Source organism: Aegilops tauschii, chromosome 4 (genome assembly GCF_002575655.3).
Source record: "Aegilops tauschii subsp. strangulata cultivar AL8/78 chromosome 4, Aet v6.0, whole genome shotgun sequence".
Classification (NCBI taxonomy): domain Eukaryota; kingdom Viridiplantae; phylum Streptophyta; class Magnoliopsida; order Poales; family Poaceae; genus Aegilops; species Aegilops tauschii.
In genome coordinates this window covers 292,561,496-292,586,361 of record NC_053038.3, presented here as the reverse complement: position 1 = coordinate 292,586,361, position 24,866 = coordinate 292,561,496, and the positions used below count along the sequence as shown (strand labels likewise).

Here is a 24,866-nt window from a genome sequence, read left to right as displayed (position 1 = left end):
AACATCTCCAAAATATGCACGGATCTCTCTGTAGCATCAAGTTTACATGGCAACAAAATTACAGCAGACAAGGACTTAGAGAAATCACTGTCCCTGGAATCAGAAATATTACGGGGCCTACTTTGCATGCTTGTGATAGTCACCGCAGAGATCACAAAAAATACATGGACTATACCACTGGAAATATGGCATGGCATACTTCAAAACACATGTAGAGCTCATGCTCAAAAGATGCACAGATTTAATGATACAAAAATGACAAATCTCCAAGTTCTGTCAAGAACCAGAGAATAACAGCAACTAGCCCTCTTCCAACGAAGATTTGAGCATCAAGATGACCTCTAATGAGCATGGTGCAATTGAACAAAATGAATAGCATCACGAGACGAACAATTTGACATATTATACGCGCGAATCGGAGCTACATGCACGATGTTATAGCATCGGGAACAGGAGCACATGAGGATAAAATTCTGGGACTTGGGGAAAAAAAGGGACGCGCGGGGGAGGTCAACGGGGCTGTACCAGATCGGATCTCGCGAGGCTGAGCTCGAGCTCGACGGCGGCGAGGCAGGGACTGGCGGCGCCTGGCCGGAGGAGAAGAAGGGGCCGAGGGAGGGAGGCGGCGCCGGAGGAGGGGGTCGCCTAGATCGGATCTCGCGAGGCTGAGCTCGAGCTCCAAATGAGGTGCGGTTTTCGCCCACACGATCGTGATCGAACGACCTAGAGCATGGAAGAGAGTTTGGTGGGTTTTGGGCTGGTTTTGGAGGGCGTTTTTGCTGGACACTCAAATGGACTTAGCGGATGCCCGGTTAACCGTTGGAGTACCAAACGACCTCCGAATGGAACGAAACTTGACCGGTAGTCTCCGGGTGGTATATTAAGACCACTTGACAAGCCTCGGTCCATTCCGAGAAAGTTTGACACACGCACACGAAAGAAAACAAGAGGGGTGCACCGGAGGAGATAGGAGCGCCGGATTGCAAAACGGACAACGGGGAAAATGCTCGGATGCATGAGACGAACACGTATGCGAATGCAATGCACATGATGACATGATATGAAAATGCATGACATGACAAAATACAAAACGAAAGACAAAACCCGACACGGAGGGAAAAACATATAACATAGCCGAAAATGGCAAGAGTCGGAGTTACAAATATGGCAAGTTACATCCGGGGTGTTACAAACATCTTCACCAGAACCATCTCCTCTAAAACCCTAGTTCATCTCTTGTATCCAATCTTTGTCCCAAAGCCTCAGATTGGTACCTGTGGGTTGCTAGTAGTGTTGATTACTCCTTGTAGTTGATGCTAGTTGGTTTCTTTGGTGGAAGGTCATATGTTCAGATCCTTTATGCATATTAATGCCCCTCTGATTATGAACATGGATATGATTTGTGAGTAGTTACGTTTGTTCCTGAGGACATGGGAGAAATCTTGCTATAAGTAGTCATGTGAATTTGGTATTCGTTCGATATTTTGATGAGATGTATGCTGTCTCTCCTCTAGTAGTGTTATGTGAACATTGACTACATGACACTTCAGCATTGTTTAGGCCTAGAGGAAGGCATTGGGAAGTAATAAGTAGATGATTGGCTGCAAGAGTGACAGAAGCTTAAACCCTAGTTTATGCATTGCTTCATAAGGGGCTGATTTGGATCCATATGTTTCATGCTATGGTTAGGTTTACCTTAATAATTCTTTTGTAGCTTCGGATGCTTGCAATAGGGGTTAATCATAAGTGGGATACATTTCAAAGAAAGGGCAGTAACTAAGCACCGGTCCACCCACATACCAAATTATCAAAGTAACGAACGCGAATCATCTGAGCGTGATGAAAACTAGCTTGACGATAATTCCCATGTGTCCTCGGGAGCGTTTTCCTTCATATAAGAGTTTGTCCAGGCTTGTCCTTTGCTACCAAAAGGAGTGGGCCATCTTGCTGCACCTTATTTACTTTCATTATTTGCTACCCGTTACAAATTACCTTATCACAAAACTATCTGTTACCGGTAATTTCAGTGCCTGCAGAGAATACCTTACTGAAAACCACTTGTCATTTCCTTTTGCTCCTCGTTGGGTTCGACACTCTTACTTATCGAAAGGACTACGATAGATCCCCTATAATTGTGCGTCATCAAGACTCTTTTCTGGCGCCGTTGCCGGGGAGTGAAGCGCCTTTGGTAGGTGGAATTTGGTAAGGAAAAATTTATATAGTGTGCTGAAATTTACTGTCACTTGTTACTATGGAAAGTAATCCTTTGAGGGGCTTGTTCGGGTCTCTTCACCCCGACCAGTAGAGAAAAGAGTTGCTCCTCAACCTACTGAACCTACTGAAAATGTTTACTTTGAAATTCCTTCGGGTATGATAGAGAAACTGCTAGCTAATCCTTTCACTGGTGATGGAACATTACATCCTGATTTGCACCTAATCTATGTGGATGAAGTTTGTGGATTATTTAAGCTTGCAGGTATGCTCGAGGATGTTATCAAGAAGAAGGTCTTCCCTTTATCTTTGAAGGGAAATGCATTTACATGGTTTAGGCTATGTGATGATATGGGATCACGGAACTACAACCGATTGAAATTGGAATTTCATCAAACGTTATATCCTATGCATCTTGTTCATCGCGATCATAATTATATATATAATTTTTGGCCTCGCGAAGGAGAAAGCATCACTCAAGCTTGGGGGAGGCTTTGTTCAATGTTATATTCATGCCCCAATCATGAGCTCTCCAGAGAAATTATTATTCAAAAATTTTATGCTCGGCTTTCTCTCAATAATCGATCCATGCTCGATAGTTCTTGTACTGGCTCTTTTATGATGAAGACTATTGAATTCAAATGGGAGTTATTGGAAGTAACTAAATGCAACTCTGAAGATTGGGATCTCGACGAAGGTAAGGAGTCAGGTATAGCACCTAAGTTTGATTGTGTTAAATCTATTATGGATACCGATTTTTTCCGTGAATTTAGCACTAAATATGGACTTGACTCTGAGATAGTAGCTACTTTCTGTGAATCCTTTGCTATTCATGTTGATCTCCCTAAGGAGAAGTTGTTTAAATATAATCCTCACATTGAAGGAAAAGTAGTTGCACCTATTAAAGTTGAAGAAAAGACTATCACTTATAATGATCCTATTGTTCCTACTGCTTATGTTGAAAAACCACCTTTCCCTGTTAGAATAAAGGATCATGCTAAAGCTTCAACTGTGGTCAACAAAAGTAATATTAGGACACCCAAACCCCCTGAGCAAATTAAAGTTGAACCTATTATTGCTATGGTTAAAGATCTCTTGGCTGATAATATTGATTGGCATGTTATTTACTTCCGTAATGAAGCTGCTAGAATTGCTAGACCTGACACTAAAAAGAAACATAGACCTGTTGTAGGCATGTCTATTATTTCTGTTAAAATAGGAGATCATTGTTATCATGGCTTATGTGATATGGGTGCTAGTGCAAGTGCAATACCTCATTCCTTATACAAAGAAATTATGCATGATATTGCACCTGCTGAGATAGAAGAAATTGATGTTACAATTAATCTTGCCAATAGAGATACTATTTTCCAGTTGGGATTGTTAGAGATGTTGAAGTCTTGTGTGGGAAAGTCAAATATCCTGCTGATTCTCTTGTTCTTGGTTCCCCACAAGATGACTTTTGTCCCATTATATTTGGTAGACCCTTCTTGAATACTACTAATGCTAGAATAGACTGCGAAAAAGATGTTGTTACTATTGGTTTGGGGGATATGTCTCATGAGTTTAACTTTGCTAAATTTCGTAGACAACCCCGTGATGAGGAATTGACTAGTAAAGAAGAAATTATTGGTCTTGCTTCTATCGCCATGCCTCCTAATGATCCATTAGAACAATATTTGCTACACCATGAAAATGATATGTTTATGAATGAAAGAAGGGAAATAGGTGAAGTATTCTTTAAACAGGGACCCATTTTGAAACACAACTTGCCTATTGAAATCCTAGAGGATCCTCCTCCACCCAAGGGTGATCCCGTGTTTGAGCTAAAACCATTACCTGATACTCTTAAATATGCTTATCTTGATGAGAAAAAGATATATCCTGCTATTATTAGTGCTAGCCTTTCAGAGAATGAAGAGAATAAATTATTGAAAACTCTGAAGAAGCACCGTGCTGCTATTGGATATACTCTTGATGATCTTAAGGGCATTAGTCCCACTCTATGCCAGCACAAAATAAAATAGGAGAAAGACGCTAAACCAGTTGTTGATCAACAACAACGGTTAAATCCTAAGATGAAAGAAGTGGTAAGAAAAGAAATACTAAAGCTTCTGGAGGCAGGTATAATTTATCTCGTTGCTGATAGTCAATGGGTAAGTCCTGTCCATTGTGTCCCTAAGAAGGGAGGTATTACTGTTGTTCCTAATGATAAAGATGAATTGATCCCACAAAGAATTGTTACAGGTTATAGAATGGTAGGCTTCCGTAAACTAAATAAAGCTACTAAAAAGGATCATTACCCTTTAACTTTTATTGATAAAATGCTAGAAAGATTATCCAAACATATGCATTTTTGCTTTCTAGATGGTTATTCCGGTTTCTCTCAAATACCGGTGTCAAAAGAGGATCAAGAAAAGACCACTTTTACTTGCCCTTTCGGTACATTTTGCTTATATACGTATGCCTTTTGGTTTATGTAACGCACCTGCTACCTTTCAAAGATGGATGATGGCTATATTCTCTCATTTTTGTGAAAAGATTGTTGAGGTTTTCATGGATGATTTGTCCGTATATGGAACTTCTTTTGATGATTGCTTGAGCAACCTTGATCGAGTTGATGTGAAGAAACTAACCTTGTCTTGAATTGGGAGAAGTGTCGCTTTATGGTTAATGAAGGTATTGTCTTGGGGCATGAAATTTCCGAAAGAGGTATTGAAGTTGACAAAGATAAAGTTGATGCTATTGAAAAGATGTCGTGTCCCAAGGACATTAAAGGTATAAGAAGTTTCCTTGGTCATGCCGGTTTTTATAGGAGGTTCATTAAGGACTTCTCTAAAATCTCCAGGCCGCTGACTAATCTCTTACAAAAAGATAGGCCTTTTGTCTGTGATGATGATCGTGTAGAAGCATTTGATATACTTAAGAAAGCATTGATTTCTGCACCTATTGTTCAGCCATCTGATTGGAATTTACCCTTTGAAATTATGTGTGATGCTAGCGATTATGTTGTAGGTGCTATTCTAGGACAAAGAGTTTATAAGAAATTAAATGTTATCCAATATGCTAGTAAAACTCTAGACAATGCCCAGAGAAATTATGCTACTACTGAAAAAGTATTTTTAGGAGTTGTATTTTCTTATGATAAGTTCAGACCTTATATTGTTGATTCTAAAGTAACTGTTCACACTGATCATGCTGCTATTAAATACCTTATGGAAAAGAAAGATGCTAAACCTAGACTTATCAGATGGGTTCTCTTGCTACAAGAATTTGATTTGCATATTATTGATAGAAAGGGAGCAGAGAACCCCGTCGCAGACAACTTGTCTAGGTTAGAGAATGTTCTTGATGACCCACTACCTATTGATGATAGATTTCCCGATGAACAATTGGCTGTCATAAATGCTTCTCGTGCTGCTCCATGGTATGCTGATTATGCTAATTACGTTGTTTCTAAATTTATATACCTGAGCATGAACAGGAACAGATCCTACGCAAGTGTCACTCCGAGGCCTATGGAGGACACCATGCTGGAGATAGAACTTCACATAAGGTATTACAATCCGGTTTTTATTGGCCTACTCTCTTCAAAGATGCCCGTAAATTTGTCTTGTCTTGTGATGAATGTCAAAGAATTGGTAATACTAGCAGACGTCAAGAAATGCCTATGAATTATTCAATTGTCTTGTCTTGATTATATGGGACCGTTCCTTTCCTCTAATGGGTATACACATATTTTAGTTGCTGTTGATTACGTTACTAAGTGGGTAGAAGCTATTCCAACTAGTAGTGTTGATCATAACACCTCTATTAAGATGCTTAAAGAAGTTATTTTTCCATGGTTTGGAGTCCCTAGATATTTAATGACTGATGGTGGTTCAATTTTATTCATGGTGCTTTTCGTAAAATGCTTGCTAAGTATGATGTTAATCATAGAATTGCATCCCCATATCACCCACAGTCTAGTGGTCAAGTATAATTGAGTAATAGAGAGCTCAAATTAATTTTGCAAAAGACTGTTAATAGATCTGGAAATAATTGGTCCAACAAACTTGATGAAGTGTTCCATACCCTTCCTTACTGGAAATTGAAATTTAATATTGCATTCTTTCATATCAATCACGGCACCAATAATACGTAAAAATGGTCTACCAAGAATAATTGGACAAGACGAATTGCAATCAATATCAAGAACAATAAAATCTATGGGTACATAATTCCTATTTGCAAGAATAAGAACATCATTAATTCTTCCCATAGGCTTTTTAATAGTAGAATCTGCCAAGTGCAAATTTAAAGAACATTCTTCAATATCGGTATGACCAAGCACATCACATAGATATTTCGGAATTGTAGAAACACTAGCACCCAAGTCACATAAAGCAAAACAATCATAATTTTTAATCGTGACTTTGATAGTAGGTTCCCATTCATTATGTAATTTTCTAGGAATTGGAACTTCTAATTCCAACTTTTCTTCTAAAGCTTTCATCATAGCATCAACAATATGTTTAGTGAAAGCTTTATTTTGTTCATAAGCATGGGGTGAATTTATCATGGATTGCAACAGAGAAATACAATCAATCAAAGTGCAACTATCATAATTAAAGTCTTTGTAATCCAAAAGAGTGGTGTCGGAGGGATTGACCACGGGTAGCCTCATCTGCACCCATAACATTTCAAGACATCGGGGCCAGCAAGACCCTCGCGCCTTCTAGACGAGCGGCCGGCTCCTTGGGCCGGCTGGCCCAGGTGGCCGGCTCCTAGAAGACGGCGGACCCTTAGAAGGCGGCCTCAGAGGGTCGGCTCCTAGCAGACGGCTACTCCTCCTCTCGGAGCCTGCACCCATTCATTATGACAAGACAGGTCATGGCTACAGGATCACCCCCTCCCACGTATGATGGAAGAGCGTGGCTACAGTGCAAGCCGACCAAGCGGTCACCCGCCTGCCCGGCGCAGCACTATAGCCATACGGCTCATGACATGGCCTATGTCATCTAGGGCCATGTTTCCATGACGGGTGGTCGGTACGGCCCACATGCGGTGGGCCCTACCTATCCGCGAGCAACAAGAAGGCGGCGTGCCCCAGGAAGGCGGCCTCGGGGGTGGGCCAACCTCTAGCAGCCGGCCTTCCCTCCTCTCGAAGTCTGCGCGCCATTAATCCGATGAGACGGAGCATGGCTACAGTGAGCGCCCGCCAGGCGGCGGGACTATAGCCATGCGTCCCCTCACGAGGCCTCCGTCATCAAGGTCAAGGCTACAGCAAAAGGCAATCAACATGGTCCGTAGGCGGGGGGCCCTACCTGTCGGTCGAGTTCACGGCAGCTGGCGGGACCCACCAGGCGGCAGGCCCTAGCAGCCGGCGGAGATCCCGGCGGCCCAAGACACTGACGTCCGGGTCCTACACCCAGCCGTATTGCCATTGTACCCCTGGGGGTAGGCCTATATAAACCCCCGGGCTCACCCATGCAAAGGGTTCAGCCTCCACACCATTACACACACACATAGCAAGAGAACCATTAGGGCTAGCCTTGCTCTTCTCCCTCCTCTAGCATACAGCTCAAGGAGCAACCTTGTAGCCACATTCAGATCATAGTCATCACACGGAGAGCCTGCAGAATAGGACTAGGGGTGTTATCTCCTCGGAGAGCCCCGAACCTGGGTAAGACTCGTGTTCATTCGAGATCTCGCTCACTCCCGCTTCCAGGGCCCGACGACGTGCTCTTGTCCCCATCCATGATAAGCCACCCCCTGGCATATGTCACGAGATTACCCCGACATTTTGCGCCCACCGTGGGGCTAAGCACACCGTCGGCCGGAGACACGTTCTGGATGGGAACCCTCTTCCACTCTGGTGAGCACGTCACGTCCTGTCTGATCAGCCAGCCCGGCACGCCCGCTAGCACATGCGATAGCGCATCGCCTGACGCGGGGGCAGCCAGCCCCACGGGCTGCCTCGCTGATTTCTTCGGCAAGTTCAGCCTCTGCGACGAGCCCACGCCCGACGCGGGAGCGGCCTGCCCCGCGAACGGCCTCGTCGAATTCCTCGGCAAGCTTTGCATCGCCAACGGGGCCACCTCTGACTTGGAGTCCGTTGGCTCCATCGACCCCTTCATCGATCCCTCCGAGATGATCATCGACATCGACGCGGCCTCCGCCGACGTGGTGGTCGTCGATGACCCGCACCCTCCTGTCGTCACCAACGCCAGCACCAGCGTCATCGCGGAGGTGATGGTCACTGGCCACAACGGGGACTCCGATGGAGCAGCCCAGGACCCGCTGCGAGCGGCCCTGCAGGGCCTCTCCACCCCCGTCGCTGCCAACGCTGATGGGGTGATGCTGGAGGCGTTCCGTATCACGCTCCTCGACAGCCACAACAAGATAGCGTCCATGAGGCGCCGCGCTGAAGCCTGCCAGCGCGAGATCGAACGCATCGCAGGCGGCACGCCGGCTGCTGGCGAGCCCAGCCGATCCGGCGAGGTTTGGCAGCACGACGCATCCATAGCTAGCATGCTGGGAGTCGGACGCCAGGTCTATGCTACCCTAGGCGGCAGCAGAAGAGTTGGATTACTTGGAGGGCGACGAGCAGCGCAGCCAGATGGCGTGCCTCAATGAATCCTCGACGCTGCGGCCACACAGCAAGACGCGTACCACCGCACGATGGCAGCCGGCAAGCAAGTTGAAAGCCACCACCCCTCCCACAGTGAGCACAGAGCGACCTCCCGGTCCCCAACAGGCGGCGGTCGCGGTCAGGAAGACCCAGAGCTGGCTGCTAGCCGCAGCCGGTGCACCCGCCTTACGGTTGTCCGTAGCCAGCATGGCTGTCCATGAGTGGAGGACCGGCGGGACGAGCTTCCGCCTCCCCCTCATAGGGAGAGGCAGGCCTCTCCATCGCCTATCGATCATCCGACACTCGAAGGTTGGCTGGGCCCCTACGAAGGAGTCCGCGAGAATGACGCACGCCACCGGATCGACCGGCTCGCTTAGTCCCTGGCCGTAGAGGAGGAAGACGCAATCAGCCCGGCCTGTTCGGCCCCCGCATTCACGACGAGCCCTTCCTCAAAGGGTTCTCGCTCCTTCAAGACACTCCCAAGTACACCAGCGCCGTGAAGCTGGAGGACTGGCTGGTCGACTACTCCACAGCCATCAGCATAGCAAACGGCACCAAGCGCGTTGTCGTGAAGTACGTTCCACTCATGCTCTAGGGCACGGCCCAGACATGGCTGAACAGCCTCAAGCCATACATTGTGAACAACTGGCTGGATTTCGCCGATGTCTTCATCTGCTACTTTACCAGCACCTACAAGCAGGCCCCCAGGCCTCGCCAGCTCTCCATGTGCGTCCAGGGGTCAACGGAGTCCACCCGTGACTACCTGACGCGTTGGGCCGAGTTGCGCAACTCCTGCGAGGGGGTGCATGAGGTGCAAGCCATCGAATACTTCACTGCTTAGTGCAGAGAAGGCACTCTGCTCAAGCACAAACTCCTGTGCGACAAGCCGACCATGCTGGATGAGCTCCTGATCGTGGTGGCCAAGTACTCCATCGCCAACTCATCCATGAAGTCGGAGATTCGGGTTGACGCGTCCGGGAAGGTGCTCCCGCCGGCTCCTCAAACGTCATCTGGTGACTCCAACCGGCGCGAACAGCCGACTGACAACAAGCGCAAGGCCCAGCTACCGACTTCCAACAGTCGACAAGTGGCAACTATCGAAGACCAGCAGCCGGACGGGCAGCTCGGCCCCAAACGTCAGAAGGGCGGCAAGGCCTCTTGGTTGCCGACCTTCTCCTTCGATCAAGCCCTCAATGCTCCGTGCAAGTTCCACAGTGGCGCGAAGCCGTCCAACCACACCACTCGGAAGTGCAATTGGGTCGCCAGAATTGCCAAGGGCGAGGGCCTACTGCCTCCGCCAGCCGGCCCACTAGCTCCAACTCCTCAGAAGCCCGCGGCACATCCAGTCGGCATGCTCCAAGACGAGTTCCCCGACGCCAACGCCACCTACGTTGTCTTCACCAGTGAAGCAGACGACAAGCATAGCAGGCACCAGCATCACCGAGAGGTGAATGCTGTCGCCTCAGAGGTCCACCAGTTCATGCACTGGTCCGAGAGGCCCATCAGCTCGAGCCGTGAGGACCACCCGGCCGTGATGCCCTCACCGTGTGTTTATGAAATGGTGCTGGACTCTACCTTCTCAACGGAGAGGCGGGCCTGCCGCTTCTCCCGGATCCTGTTAGACGGCGGCAGTAGCATCAACATCCTCTACCGCGACATGCACCGCGGCCAATAGGCGGCAGTAGCTTCTCCCGGTTCCTGTTAGACGGTGGCAGTAGCATCAACAATACTACCAGAAGTCGCTCGCATGCACCGCGGCCAACAGTTGGCTGGCCGAGTCCCTCGTCATCGCCGAAGAGAAGTGCTGATAATCCCCAAGTGCGGGGAATCATCGTAGCAATTTCCAAAGGTGGAAGTGATAAGTATGGAGTGTCGAACCCACAGGGAGCTAAAGGTAAGATCAATATTCTCTCAAGTCCTATCTGCCACTGATACGACTCTACGTACACCGAACGTTTGCTTCCAACTAGATACGAGAAATAAAACTACGTTGCGGGTATGAAGAGGATAACTTTGCATGATATTGGAGAGCTAAAATATAAAAGTAGGTGCTGTTATCATAAAGTTAGAATATATTACAAAATATTATAAATAGTGAGTGTGGAATAATGATGGGTCGGTGTGTGGAATTGTCCTAGGCAATTGTTAACAAGATCAGTAATCACTATTGCAATTTCATATGAGGGAGAGGCATAAGCTAACATACTTTCTCGTCTTGGATCATATGCACTTATGATTGGAACTCTAGCAAGCATCCGCAACTACAAAAGATCATTAAGGTAAAACCCAACCATAGCATTAAAGCATCAAGTCCCCTTTATCCCATATGTCGTGACCCACTTATCCGAGTTTATGCTTCTGTCACTCAAGCAATGCAGACAATAAGTAAACCATGGACATATTGCAACACCCTACAGCGGGAATCCCTCACGCTTGCGCGACACGGAGGGCACCATAGGACAACACCAAAATAGAACATACAACTCATACCAATCTAGATCATCAATCAACCCAAAGACAAAGGATATCTACTCAAAACATCATAGGATAGCAACACATCATTGGATCATAATATGTGGCATAAAGCACCATGTTCAAGTAGGGATTACAGCGGGGTGCGGGAGAGTGGACCGCGTAAAAGAGATGAGAATGGTGATGATGATGGTGTTGTTGATTAAGACGATCACCGCGACGATGATTTCCCTCCCGATGGCACTCCGGCGCCACCGAGAGAGAGGAGGAGAGGTCCTCCCTCTTGTGCTTCCTCCTCCATGGCCTGCCCCCTGGATGGGGAGAGGTTCTCCCTCTAGTCCTTGGCCTTCATGGCGATGATGGCCCCTCCGGGATCCTCCTCCATGGCCTCCGGTGATGATGGACCCCTCCGGCAGGGTACCGAAGAAGGCCTAGATTGATTTCTCGTGGCTACAGAGGCTTGCGGCGGCGGAACTTCCGATCTAGGTTAATTTCTGGAGGTTTTTGTATTTATGGGAGAAGTTGGCATCGAGAACAAGTCAGGGGCCCCACGGGTAGTCCACGAGGCACAGGGGCGTGAACAGAGGGGTGGGCGCTCCACCCACCCTCGTGGGGCCCCCGGGACTCCCCTCTGGTAGAATTTTTTCCAGTATTTTTTATAGTTTCCAGAAAAATTCTCCGTTGATTTTCACTGCATTCCGAGAACTTTTATTTCTGGACAAAAGCAACACAACGGTAGTTCTGCTGAAAACAGCGTCAGTCCGGGTTAGTTCTAATCAAATCATACCAAGATCATATAAAACAATAGTAAACATGGCATGAATACTTCATAAATTATCGATATGTTGGAGACGTATCAAGCGCCTCCTTGCACGGGTGGTGGCCATGGCCAGCGAGCAGCCGGCCATCCCATCCGACCCCAAGGACGCGGAGGCCCAGGGCTCCATCTAGCCGGCCAAGGAAACCAAGAAGATTGCCTTGGACCCGGCGCACTCGGAGAGATTTGCTGTCGTGGGGTCTCACCTAGACAGCAAATAGGAAAGCGAGCTCGTCGACTTCCTCCATGAGAATTGGGACATCTTCGCATGGTCTCCCAAAGACATGTCGGGTGTTCCGACGGATTTCGCCGAGCACAGGCTACATGTGAGATCGGACACAAAGACGGTCAAGCAACCCCTCCGCTGCCTGTCAGAAGAGAAGAGAAGGATCATTGGTGAAGAAATTGCCCGGCTTCTGGCAGCCGGCTTCATCATGGAAATGTTTTACCCGGACTGGCTTGCCAACCCAGTCCTCATTTTGAAGAAGAACAACAAGTGGTGTATGTGTATCGACTACACTAGCCTCAACAAATCCTGTCCAAAGGACCCTTTTGCTTTGCCCCGGATAGACCAAGTGATCGACTCCACGGCCGGCGAGCTGCTGTCCTTCCTGGACGCTTACTCCGGCTACCACAAGATCAAGCTGAACCCGGCCGATCAGCTGAAGACCGCCTTCATCACACCATTCAGAGCTTTCTGCTACCTGACCATGACGTTCGGCTTGAGAAATGTCGGTTCCACCCTTTCAGCGTTGCATGCAGAAGTGCCTCCTCAAGCAACTCGGCAGAAATGCCCACGTCTATGTACACGATATTGTGGTGAAGACGGAGAAGCACGGCACCCTTTTGGAGGACCTCAGGGAGACCTTTGACAACCTGCGCCGCGTTCAGATCAAGCTCAACCTGGAGAAGTGCGTCTTCAGAGTACCAGCCGGCCAGCTCCTTGGTTTCCTTGTCTCTGAGCGTGGGATCGAGTGCAACCCCGTGAAGATCAAGGCCATCGAGCGGATACTAAGGCCGACCCAACTGCGGGACGTCCATAAGTTCACCGGGGGCTTCGCATCTCTCAGCCGCTTCATCAGTCGGCTGGGCGAGAAAGCCCTCCCACTCTACCAACTGATGAAGAAGACCCCGAGCTTTGAGTGGACCGACCAGGCAGACGAGGCCTTCCTCCAGCTCAAACGGATGCTGTCCACGCTGCCTGTCCTCGCCGCGCCGACTGCTAAAGAGCCCATGTTCCTCTACATTGCCGCCACAAGCCAGGTGGTCAGCACCGTGATCGTGGTCGAGCGCCCAGAAGACGGCAAGGCCCAGCCGGTCCAGAGGCCAGTATACTACCTGAGTGAGGTATTGTCCGCCTCCAAGAAGAACTACCCTCACTACCAGAAGAAGTGCTACGGCCTGTACTTTGCCGCCAAGAAGCTGAAGCAGTACTTCCAGGAGCACACCATCATGGTCGTCTGCACCGCCCCCTTGCTGAGATCATAGGCAACAGAGGTGCATCAGGCCTGGTGGCCAAGTGGGCCATTGAGGTGGCCCCCCACACCATCCTCTACCAGCCCCGCACCGCCATCAAGTCCCAAGCGCTGGCCGACTTCCTAGTCGACTGGGCCGAGACCCAGTACCTACCGCCAGCGCCGGATTCTACCCATTGGCGGATGCACTTTGATGGCTCAAAGGTGCGCACCGGCTTGGGAGCCGGCATCGTGCTCACCTCTCCCAAAGGCGACAAGCTCAAGTACACGTTGCAGATCCACTGTGCTGCCTCCAACAATGTGGCCGAGTATGAGGCACTCGTACACGGACTCCGGCTAGCCAGGGAGATTGGCATCCGCCGGATTCTGTGCTACAGCGACTCGGACTTGGTGGTCTAGCAGTCGTCTGGCAACTGGGACGCCAAGGATGCAAACAGGGCGCGCTACCGCTTCCTTGTCCAGCAGATCAGTGGGCACTTCGACAGGTGTGACTTCCTTCATGTGCCACGGGCCAACAACGAGCAAGCCGACGCCCTGGCCCGGATTGGCTCCACCCAACAAGCCATACCAGCCGGCGTCTCCCTCCAGTGCCTGCGCAAGCTGTCTATCAAGCCTTCGCCGAAATCAGAGTCCATCTTCGAGCCGGCTGATCCCGGAGCAGTCGGATCTGGCCCGGGGACTTCAGCAGTCGGCCCGGGGACTTCGGCAAGCGGCCCGGGGGCTGCAGCACCCGAACCCGGCACGGGTACTTCAGAACCCGGCCTGGGGACTGCAGCAGTCTGCCCGGGGACTTCAACGACACAGCAAGCAGCGGCCGGCTCCGACCTGCCGCCTCCCAAGCCGACCGCCCTGGTACCAATTGCTTTCATGAAAGTGGTAGAAGCACCATCTTGGGCACAGCCCATCTTCAACTTCCTGGTGAGCCGAGAGCTACCAGCCGACGAGATCTTAGCCCGGCAGGTGCAACGCCGGGTGCCAGCCTACACGAGAGTCAACGGAGAGCTTGTCAGGCGCAGTGTGACTGGTGTATTCCAGCACTGCGTGGAGCCGGAGAAAGGCATAGCAATCCTCAGGCATATTCATCGAGGCGAATGCGGCCACCATGCTTCCTCCAGATCCCTCATTGCCAAAGGTTTCCGCCATCATTTTTTTCTGGCACACTGCTTTGGATGACGCCAAGTAGTTGGTCCGTAAGTGCAAGGGGTGCCAGCGCTTCAGCTCCAAGCAACACCTGCCGGCCTCTGCACTCAAGACCATCCCCCTCACTTGGCCGTTTGCCGTGTGGGGGTTAGACATGGTGGGCCCGTTCAAGACAGCACGCGGCGGCATGACCCATCTGCTGGTCGCTGTGGACAAGTTCAAAAAGTGGATTGAAGCGAAGCCAATCAAGAAACTGAATGATCTGACTGCTATCACATTCATCGTGAACATCACCGTCCGATACGTCATTCCGCACAACATCATCACCGAGAACGGCACAAATTTCGCCAAAGGCGCCTTGGCCTATTTCTGCCCGACGCAGGGATCCGACTGTACCTAGCATCTGTTGCCCATCCGTAGTCAAACGGCCAGGTGGAGCGAGTAAACGGCCTCATCCTGTCCGACATCAAGCCCCGACTAGTCGAGCCACTGGAGCGCTCGGTCGGCTGCTGGATCGAAGAACTGTCGGCCATCCTTTGGAGTCTACGGACTACACCGAACAAAGCAACTGGCTTCACACCCTTCTTCCTCATGTACAGGGCCGAGGGTGTCATCCCAACTGACATCGAGTTTGACTCACCTCGCATTACCATGTACACGGAGGCGAAAGCGAAGGAGGCATGAGAAGACGACGTCGATCTGCTTGAAGAGGCCCAGCTACTGGCACTCAGCCGGCCCGCCATCTACCAGCAGAGCTTACACCGCTACCACAGCCGGAAGGTCAAGCCATGTGCTTTCCGCGAAGGGGACCTTGTGCTCCGGCTGAAACAGAGAACAGCCGGCCAGCACAAGCTCTCGGCTCCTTGGGAAGGGCCTTTCATCATCAGCAAGGCCCTGGCAACGACTCCTACTACCTCATCAACGCACTAAAGCCCAAGGCTCACAAGAGGGACAACTCCGGCAAAGAGACGGAGCGACCATTGAACGCGAATCTTCTCCGCCCGTTTTACAGTTGATGCAGTGTATGTACCACGCTATCTTTTGTATTAGGCAAAGACAACAGGTCCTCCGAGGCGCACTCGAGGGCTACCTTTTTATCTATGATAAGCTTGGCCATGAATGTGTTCTTTCATTTCTTTCGCCGTGCCCGGGTCCGGTCAGCCGCCCTGGGGGCTCTCCGCCTGGACCTAAGTTGGCACCACCCGAAGTCGGCTAAGTAGTGTGCCGACACCAAAGCCCTCTCTTTGCCCCAGCTACAGCTCGTAGCGTGACTGTCCGGTTGGCAAGAGCTAAAGGCCAGAAACGCTGCCCACACAAAAAATGACTAAGGAAGAACACCAACACAGGCCAGGCCGGCTCCTCGCCTCACCCGTCCGGCTGCAGAGCAGCCGACCGGCCGGCTTCTCGCTTGACTAGCCACGCTCTAGACGACCTAAGTAACTTGCCTATCCTAAATGGCCAAGTCCCTGACCCAGCCACAGACCGCAGCGCGGTTGTCCGGCTGCCAGGGTGGCAGCAAAAGGAAGGCGGCAAAAGAAAAAGCCAAATAGAGCAAAGGCAAAACCAAGCCAGAACCCAGCAAAAACACAAGCATGTGGAGATAAGTTATTTACATAGCAAAAGGCCCAAGGCCAGCATTCAACAAAGTTTGAAGTACACCCCCAGTGGGTGGAATTGCACGAGATTAACTTGTCTTTCGAGTACAAGACAGATAAAATTTAAAGACAAAGAGATGCCTGGGCCAAGGGCGCCGCTGGCGTTGTGGACTGGTCGGCGGTGGCTCAGGCGCCGGCTGGTGGGGCGCCCGGCTTTTGGGTCTCGTCCTGGTCGGCGTTGGCAGCGGGTGATGCGGTCTCCCGTGGCTCGTTGGATGAGGCCCGATCGGGCAGAGTCCGGCTGGTCGCTTCGTCGTCTAGTGCGACGTCCTCGCCTTCCTCGTCCTCATCCTCCTCGCCCTCGTCGTTGGAGGCGATCTCCTCCGCCGATTTCTCCCCCTCGTCCGAGTTCAGCCCGAACCAAGAGGGCGGCACCTCTGCGCCGTCTTTGTCCCACTCTGAGATAAAGATGCCGATGTCAGCGTAGTCGAGAAGGGCCGTCGCGCGTTTGGCGAGCTCGTCGCGCACCGCCTCTAGCTCTGGTCCTGCCTCCTGGCGAAAGGTGGCCAGCTGCGCTAGCCTCACGTCCGGGTACCAGGCCTTGGTGAACTCCAGCGCCACCCTGGCGCCCGCCCGAGCCGCGACACCTTTCCATGCCTCGAGCCGCTCGGCCGCCACTGCCAACCAGTCAGCAGTCCGACTGGGTGTCTGGGGAGTCCGTGCATCTGGCCAGAGTCCCGCCAGGACCTGTGACCTGGCACGCTTAAGACGGCGGAGCAAGCGATGCGCTGGCTCAAGGCGCATCTTGATGGCCAAGAGCTGCTCGCCCAGATTCCGGGGCGCGTTTAGCGGGATGTCCGCTCCCATCCTCCTCCGATGATGGCGCCGCGCCTCGATGGCCTGGCAGACGGCAACGGAGCGACCGGGAAGAAATTATGTCCAGAAGAAGACTAAAAGTTTAGAACTCAGCCTCCTACAGCAGTCGGCGACTAAGCAACAAAAGAACAAAGGATTTACCTTCAACCATGTCCTCTATCACCCCGTAGCCATCCGACAGCAGCTTGTCCCTCTCGGCCTAGTCCGAGCGCTGAGTCTTGAACTCAGCCTTGAGGAGCGCCTCCCCGTCTTTCAGCTGGTGGACCTCCGCCTTGTGCTTCTCCGCCTGGTCCGCTAGCTCCTTCACAAGACAGTCGTGCTATACGGCCGCTTGGCTGAGCTCCTGCTCCTTGGCATGGAGCTCAGTATTGAGGTCGCCCACGCGCGTCTGCAGCTTAGCGGCGGCCTTTGCCAAAGCTAGAAAGAAACGTCAGCATCAACCAAACGCAAGAAGTTGCCAGAAGATCTGGCACGACTCCTCAGCAGTCAGCCCGAATCTCGGGGGCTACACCCTGCGGGTGTGCTTGCGCGGCCCCACTGAAAGATGGCCCACGTACAATGGCCCTGGTTCAGATGGCAGTCCTCTTGGCGAGCATCTTGCTCTGGGCATTCAAGTCAGCGACACGTCAAGCATTCGGAAACATGCCTTAAAAGTTCCAACCCACCTGCTCAGCAGCCGGCTTGGAACTCAGGGGCTACACCTAGTTGGTGCGCTGGCGCGCCCCCACTTTGGATTGCAAGAAGTAAAATAAAAAGCAAGATCAAGTGCATACCCGGACGACGGTCCACATTTCTACCATCTCGTTCCCGCCTGCAGGAGGGTGGCGCTGTGGGTGTTGAACTTGTCCAGGACGTCGGGAACCGCAAGGTTCGGGGCGGCCGGGCCAGGTCCTGGCGTCCAACCAGGCGGAGTGGCGCTGGTGGCCTCGGTGTCGCCAGTCGGCGGGCTCATAGCCACGATTCCCACCAGCCTCGGCACGGAAAACGCTGGCGCCCAGCGTGAGCTCGCAGAGGCGCGGGTCGTCACAACCCGACTCGGCACCAGCTCGGTACTGGCGGGTGTCGGATTCTGGGTTCCGGCAAACCCTTGAGGTTCGAACTTTGGGGTGCGCATGAAGAACTCTCTCTCCCTGGTTCGCTCGCACCACGATCTCACGACCTATCTCGAAGAACCCAAAGAACAAGAGACACAGGGGTTTATACTAGTTCGGGCCACCGTTGTGGTGTAATACCCTACTCGAATGTGGTGTGGTGGATTACCTCACAGGTTGAGGATGAACAAGTACAAGGTATGAATAGCCTCCCGAGGAGAGGTGTTCTTGAGCTCGGTGAGCTGGTGCATGTGAGGGTGGTCTGAATGATCCGTCCCCTCCTATGGTGGTGGCTAGTCCTATTTATAGAGGCCCTAGTCCTCTTCCCAAATGTAGGCGGGAAGGGATCCCACAACGACCAATTTTGAAGGGAGACAACTACTACAAGCTATCCTTTCTACAAAAGGTGGTCTTCGCCTGCCAAAGGCTCTGGTGGTGATGCAGCTGTGGGCTCTGCGATGACCTCCGTCCTACCATCCTGCTAGTCTTGGTCTCGTTGCAACGATATGGAAACCTTTGCCTGATGCCTCGGGACTCCTCGCCTACACTTGCCTCTTTAGCACCAAATAGGAAACTGGTACAGTGCGCCCGCTGGCGCCCGCCTGGCCTTGGTCGTCATGGCTCACATCACGCGAACCTCGTGAGGTGCCCCCTTGCATAGATATCTCTGCTCCTCGGGAGACAACCTGGTGAGGCCGCCCCCAGGGAAGTCTTGGTGTCGTCCGCCTTACGAGGCTCGGCCCCTCGCGAGGGTCTTGAGTGGTTGCTGTTGAAGCTGGGCCGTACCGGGCCGTTGGTGGAGCCACGCCATGGGCCGCAGGCAGGCAGGTCCGGGTACCCCCGTTCCCAGGACACCGACAGTAGCCCTCGGGCCCAAGGCGCGCTCGAACTTGGCTTTGGGGCGAAGCCAAAGGGCAAGTGCGGAGCGCCACGGGCGCCAACCACCTGCGGCCTTGGTCGACGCATGGCGGTCGATGGTACGTGGATGCCTCCACTTCCCCATGCGGCCTTGATATGCGCCAGGCTAGGCGGCCGCCATTGTCTACACAGCTCCACCTCCATCACCAGCAGCGCGCTCCCCCAACTCCTCCGCCTTCCAGGAAGCAGCGGTCTCCTCCTCTGACCCGACCAGGATCCAACCCTCTCCATCGCCATGGCGCCGAGCCGGAAGAAGAAGCCCCAAGCCTTAGCCGAAGCGCCGCCGCCCTTCGAGCCCGCCGTCGAGCGGTTAGTGGTGCTCAACCAGGAAGGGGTGGACAAGGTTCACCCAGCGCTCGCCGACGACTCCAATGAGTGGGTAGCGATGGTGGCTTGGCCTGCATCCTGCGCTGCGATTGATAGGACGGCCAGTGCGACCCCATCCATCTTCACACCCTCTGGGCTGGCCTGGTTCCCCATTTCTCCGCCTTCTTCAACGTCGTGTTGTCTCACTACCAAATCAATGCGCTGCACTTGTATCCCCAGTCTATCATTCTCCTTGCCATCTTTGCCTTCGTCTGTGATGCCATGGTGGGAATCGCTCCCTCCATGGCTCTGCTTCGCCATTTCTCCTCGCTACATCTGACTGATGCCCGCAGCACTCGGGATGCTTGAGCCTCCAAGCCGTGGGGATGACGGCTGGCTCGGGGATCAACTCCAAGCACTCGCCGGTTGTGAGTGGGTTCCACAAACGGTGGGTGTTTGTGGATGCCGGCGTGCTTAGCCCCCTGCTCTTGCTTCCAATGGCACCAGATGCTCCCAGCTCCGGCTGGGGGCACGCGAGGCTCGCAGACCCGCGGCTCGCCCACGTCTAGCATCGGCTGACCAGGCTAAAAGATCTCGGGGTGACGGCGCCCATGGTGGTAAAGGAGTTCATCCGGCGCCGCATTGCTCCGCTCCAGCACCACTCTCGACCGATGTTGACCTTCTCCGGCAGCAAGGATGACCCCACAAGGCTTCACACGCCCGGGCTTCCTCCTGAGGCGCAACGGACTGTGCTTGTGCTCCTGACGGGTGACCCGTCGCCAACCAATATGCCGAAGGAGGGCTGCCTCTTGTACTATTTCTCGAACAGGGTGGAGTTCGTGAGGCAGATGCCCTCATTCAATGAATGGGGACTGTGCCGAGTCGGCCATGAAGGGCCTCGCGATAGCCCTGTCTTCGTGGTTCCCTTGCCCGCTTCCGGCACAACGCTCACCCCGGAGGTGGGCGCAGAGGCACGGCAGCCATCGAATGCTAGTGGTTAAGTTGCTGAAGAGACAACATCGCCCGGGGCTCCTGAAGTGATGACCCCTGGGGCTTGGTGAGCCGCCCTGAGGAGCCGACCGAAAGGCTGACGCAGTTCGATGCTCCTCAAGTGGGAGCCCCCGAGGCCCTGGTGAGTAGTTGCAAGGCGGAGGCTAAAGGGTCGATGCAGCCCGATACTCCTGAGGTTGCCTCCTCAAGGGCCACACCAGCCGCTCCTAGCGCTGGTGGTCGCACCCGGGGCTTCTGCCAGCTTTGCCTGAACTTCGAAGCTCTTCGCAAGAGGAAGGGGTCTCCGAGCTGCAGTGATGATGCACACCGACCATTGAAGCTAAAGAAGTACATTGCCATAGACGAGTGAGTACCTTATCTTCGTAATTTCCTGAGTGCCGCATCTCCTCCTGATCGCAACTCTTTAGGGTCCCTTCGGCCAGAGCGCGGCGAAGTCTCCTGGAAAGTGACCTCCACCCTCTCCGAACTCTCTGTTGGCCCTGACTCCCCCTGCCATACCGTCGCGCATGGCGCGGGGCCTGGCGAGGAAGCGACGCGCCAGCCAGGCATCTTGACCCAGCGTTCTTGTCGTCCATCCTTCGTGGTTCTGCCTGGGGCGCTGAAGGCGTGCCGAGGGCCCCTCCACTGGTCATCGCCCACGGCTGGGTGATCCCGGCCTTGGCTTCTTCCTCGAGCAACGAGGCCCCACCCCACCGGGCCTCCGCCGAGGCCCGAAGGGAGGCGGAGAAGGTGCCGTCCTCCACGCCCCTGCTATGAGGAGGCGAGCCACCTCGAGCTTCCTCAACGACCCCTGGTGTGGAGGGCGGACCCGGCCGCGCGTTTGAGCTTGCACGCGGGCGCGGCGCTGTTTGTCACGAGCTCTTCTGGGAGGCGATTGGTGTGCTGAGCCAGCTCGGGAAGAGCTTGTGGATGTGGACGCCCACCTCGAGACAGAGGGCCTTCAGCTGCAGGACGAATGGCATCAACTGAAGGTGGCCATCAACCTCGGGCGTCTCCAACATGAGCGGGCCTGCGCAAAGGCCGAGGCATCCCTTCCGACCTCGTGCGAGGCCAGCGCCCGAGCCTTGGAGGAGGCCAGGGAGGCTGATCTCCGCCGCGAGGTCATGGAGGAGCGTGAACGGGAGTTCTAGGTCCTGAACACTACCTTGGAGCAGCAGGTCGAGGCGCGCAGAGCCGTCTTGGCGTTGATGAGGGGGCGCCTTCGAAAGAGAAGGAAATCTTGAAGCGTGAGGAGGCGCTGATGCTGGAGGCCTCGGAGCACGGCCTCGAGCTTGAGCAGTTGGAGACGAGGGAGCGCGAGGTGGCCCTGGCTGAAGATGTCGCCAGCGCGCGCGAAGCCGGGATCCAAGAGGAGGTTGACCGTAGGGTGGCGAAGGCCTGTGCGGATCTTGCCAACAGGTACGACCTGAAGCTGAACCTCCTGGAGGCCGAAGCTGAGGGCAGAACCACTACCCTCTGGTCGAGGCTGGACGAGGCGAAGCAGAGTGAGAAAGCCGCCGCAGCGGCCCTGACCTCTGTCCTAGCCGACCTGTCGTCCGCTCGTGCCGAACTGCTCTCGCTTCAGCAGCAAGTTGCCGATGTCGCGTCCCTCGCGCAGCAGAATAGGGAGGAGGCGTGTCGTCGGCAGATGTTATAGCGCGAGCACGCTCCCATGCTCCGGGCCCTTAGGGTGAGGGCCAACCGGGCGCTGGGCGCCATCTGTGAAGAGCACGCGCCCCATCCCCACGCAGAAGACTATGCCAGCAATCTCCGCTTCCTTACCGACGTCGTGATGCGCCTAGAGGACCAGGCTGCGAGAGCTCGCGAACTTATTGAAGAAAAGAGCTGAGGCCTCCTTGGGCGCGCGTTCTCCTGCGTTTTCAATCATCTCCAGAAAATCGATCCCCACTTCGACTTCGACGCCGCCATCGCCCCAGTTCCCGGGGCCATCCGGGACAACCTGGCGCGCTGGGTGGACGATAACATGGACGCTCTGGTCAGGGCCTTCACCGCCGAGGACGACGCGGTAGTGGTCGTGGAGGACGAAGGCGGTGCAGTTGATGACGGTGAAGACGACGCCAGCGACAGCACCAATAGCGTGTACAAAAGGGATCGGAATGACGCTGCGAGCGACATGTCCAATTGAGCCCGCGCTCCTTCGCTTTGAACCTGCACGCAAAGGCTTGGGCACGACCCCTCAATATGTAAGAGCATTTTTGGGCGGGGGAGCCCCTCGTGTAAGCAGAGTAATGTTCTATTTTCTAGGCCAGACTTGAAACGTGCTTCTGCGAGCTCACGAGCTCCTCCGCAGGCTTGCTGTTGTAACTTACCTCAATCCAAGCGGGCCTCGAGCTTGTTTTGTGGTTGCCGGCGTACTTTTCTCCTAAGGGGAGCCCTCCGTGGGCTCGCGAGGTTTTAGATTTCCTGTGGAGCCTGCTGGTCTGCCCGAAAGGGCCTCGCGAGGAGTGGATGCCAGACTATGGCAAGGTGTGGGCATGGTGACACTATGGCCACCGCAGTCTTAGTCCCGGGGGGTTTGCCGCCTGCCCGGGCTCGCCTGAACACGATCGACACGCGCATACCACGCCCAGCCCCCAGCTTGCGAGGCGCTCGGAAGGGGAGGGGTAGCAGGCGCAGGCCTAGAAACAAAGCACGCAACCAAAACGCAAGAAATCCATTCCAACAGAGAAGACTCCCCCCACACTTGACAACGAAAATGGGACTCCAAGTTCAGCTCAAAAAGGCGGCAAATCGGGCTACAGAAAAAGGGACGAAAGCAAAAGGCCGCGTCTGGCACCTAGCTAGTCTTCTTTTCTTCTCACCAGTGCGGAGCTAAGTGCTTTCACTAGCTGTGAGCATAGTCATTGGGGGACAGTGTCGACGGCCAGCGCAGAGCATGGTGCTTCCACTAGGACATGGGCGGGATCCCCCGAGGCCTGAGGGCGGCACTCTGGAGACTCCGGGGCGTGTACAGCCCCACTCATTATTACGTGAGAGTGTCACCGGAGGAGACCTTCACAGGCGCGAGCCTTACATCATATCGCTAGGCGAGGGCCCCGCCCTGCGCCACCCCCGACCACCGTTGGGTCGTCCAGAAACCAGGACGAGACCAAGGGGTAAGGGGGACGTTAGCGGCGCCCTCGGCGACCACGGGCCCTCTGCAGGGGGGAAAGGCTCACCTGCGCTTCCCCCGGCAGAGGACCTACCTCCGTGCGACACCTTGCTCCGTGCGACAGGGGGGGAGTACAGGCTCCGGGCCTCTCCCACGCAGCCCCCAGAGCACTACCCCTGCCGTGGGCAGGGCCACTGCCCTGGGGTCTCCGACTGCTACAGCGGCCCGATTCTCCTGCAATTCTGGGTTAGTGTAAGTTTGCTCTTAAGATACTGGTTGTAGCCCGCCGTCGTCGTCGCTGAAGGGGTCGGCGAAGCCTACAGGCGACTCATGGAAGGCCCGCGCCTCGGCGTTCCACCCGCCCATCCTGGTTCGGGGAACGGGTCGGGGTCTTCCCTCGGCAGGTACTCCAGGTTCACCCTGCGGGGCACATAGCCGTCCGCGGCCGCCACACCGGGACCATTTCCCAGGTGTCCTGCACTTTGAGCCGCCTGTCGTGGCATTTGGGCCTGGTGGCCGCTGGGTGGCACCCCTATGCGTCCCCGTGGTGGCCCGCCAGCACTTGTCCCTCCTGGTGACGGCGCTGTCGAGGCAGGACGGCCTGCGCCAAGTCCAGCGTTAGTGTCGTCGGGTCCCCCTTACGCCCCAGGGGCGCGCGAGCTCGCCGGGGCCTCACGGGCGCTTCCGCCACAACCTGAGGCGTGGTCAAGGAGCAGAAGGGCGGCATACCTCTACAGGCAGCGTCCAGCAGCTCGGCGACACGCTCTAGCTGGGCATCGCGGCCGCTCTCCGCCAACCTGCATCGCAGGCGCTCCCGCGCCACGATGAGTGCGGCTCACATGTTTGTCTGCTCCCGTCGGGTGTGTGGTGCCGTTGCCGCAGCGTAGCCTACAGATCTTGCGGTGGCGCGCGCACGCTGTGGCGCGAGGGCGGTGGACGCTAGCCCGCATCGCCCGCGCCCAGGGATGTTGGGCGGTGCGTAGGCCACCTGGAGTGCGGAGTTGAGGTCTTCTTGGGCGGTCGGCGGCGCCCGGGCGGGCCAGGCGGCCCAGTGGTCGACGTGGGTCCTTGGATCGTCAGACATCGGATCCATGAGGCGATGGAAGGTCGACCGGTGGGGGATAAAGCTTCAGCGCACCCCTACCTGGCGCGCCAAATGTCAGATTCTGGGTTTCGGCAAACCCTTGAGATTAGAACTCTGGGGTGCGCACGAAGAGATCTATCTCACTGGTTTGCTCGCACAACGATCT

At 53.9% G+C, this 24,866-nt stretch overlaps 1 protein-coding gene across 1 annotated transcript; it reads left to right on the top strand.

Moving 5' to 3' along the window:
• Window positions 1-13,232: 13,232 nt before the first annotated feature.
• On the top strand, window positions 13,233-13,601 carry LOC141021829 (uncharacterized). Its single transcript, XM_073497674.1, has one exon. The coding sequence runs from the start codon at window positions 13,233-13,235 to the stop codon at window positions 13,599-13,601; it is 369 nt and encodes a 122-aa protein (XP_073353775.1).
• Window positions 13,602-24,866: the final 11,265 nt, after the last annotated feature.

Bases quoted from the DNA above. Each gene is read 5' to 3' on its own strand.
- LOC141021829 (XM_073497674.1), top strand. From the start codon at position 13,233: ATGAAGAAGACCCCGAGCTTTGAGTGGACCGACCAGGCAGACGAGGCC.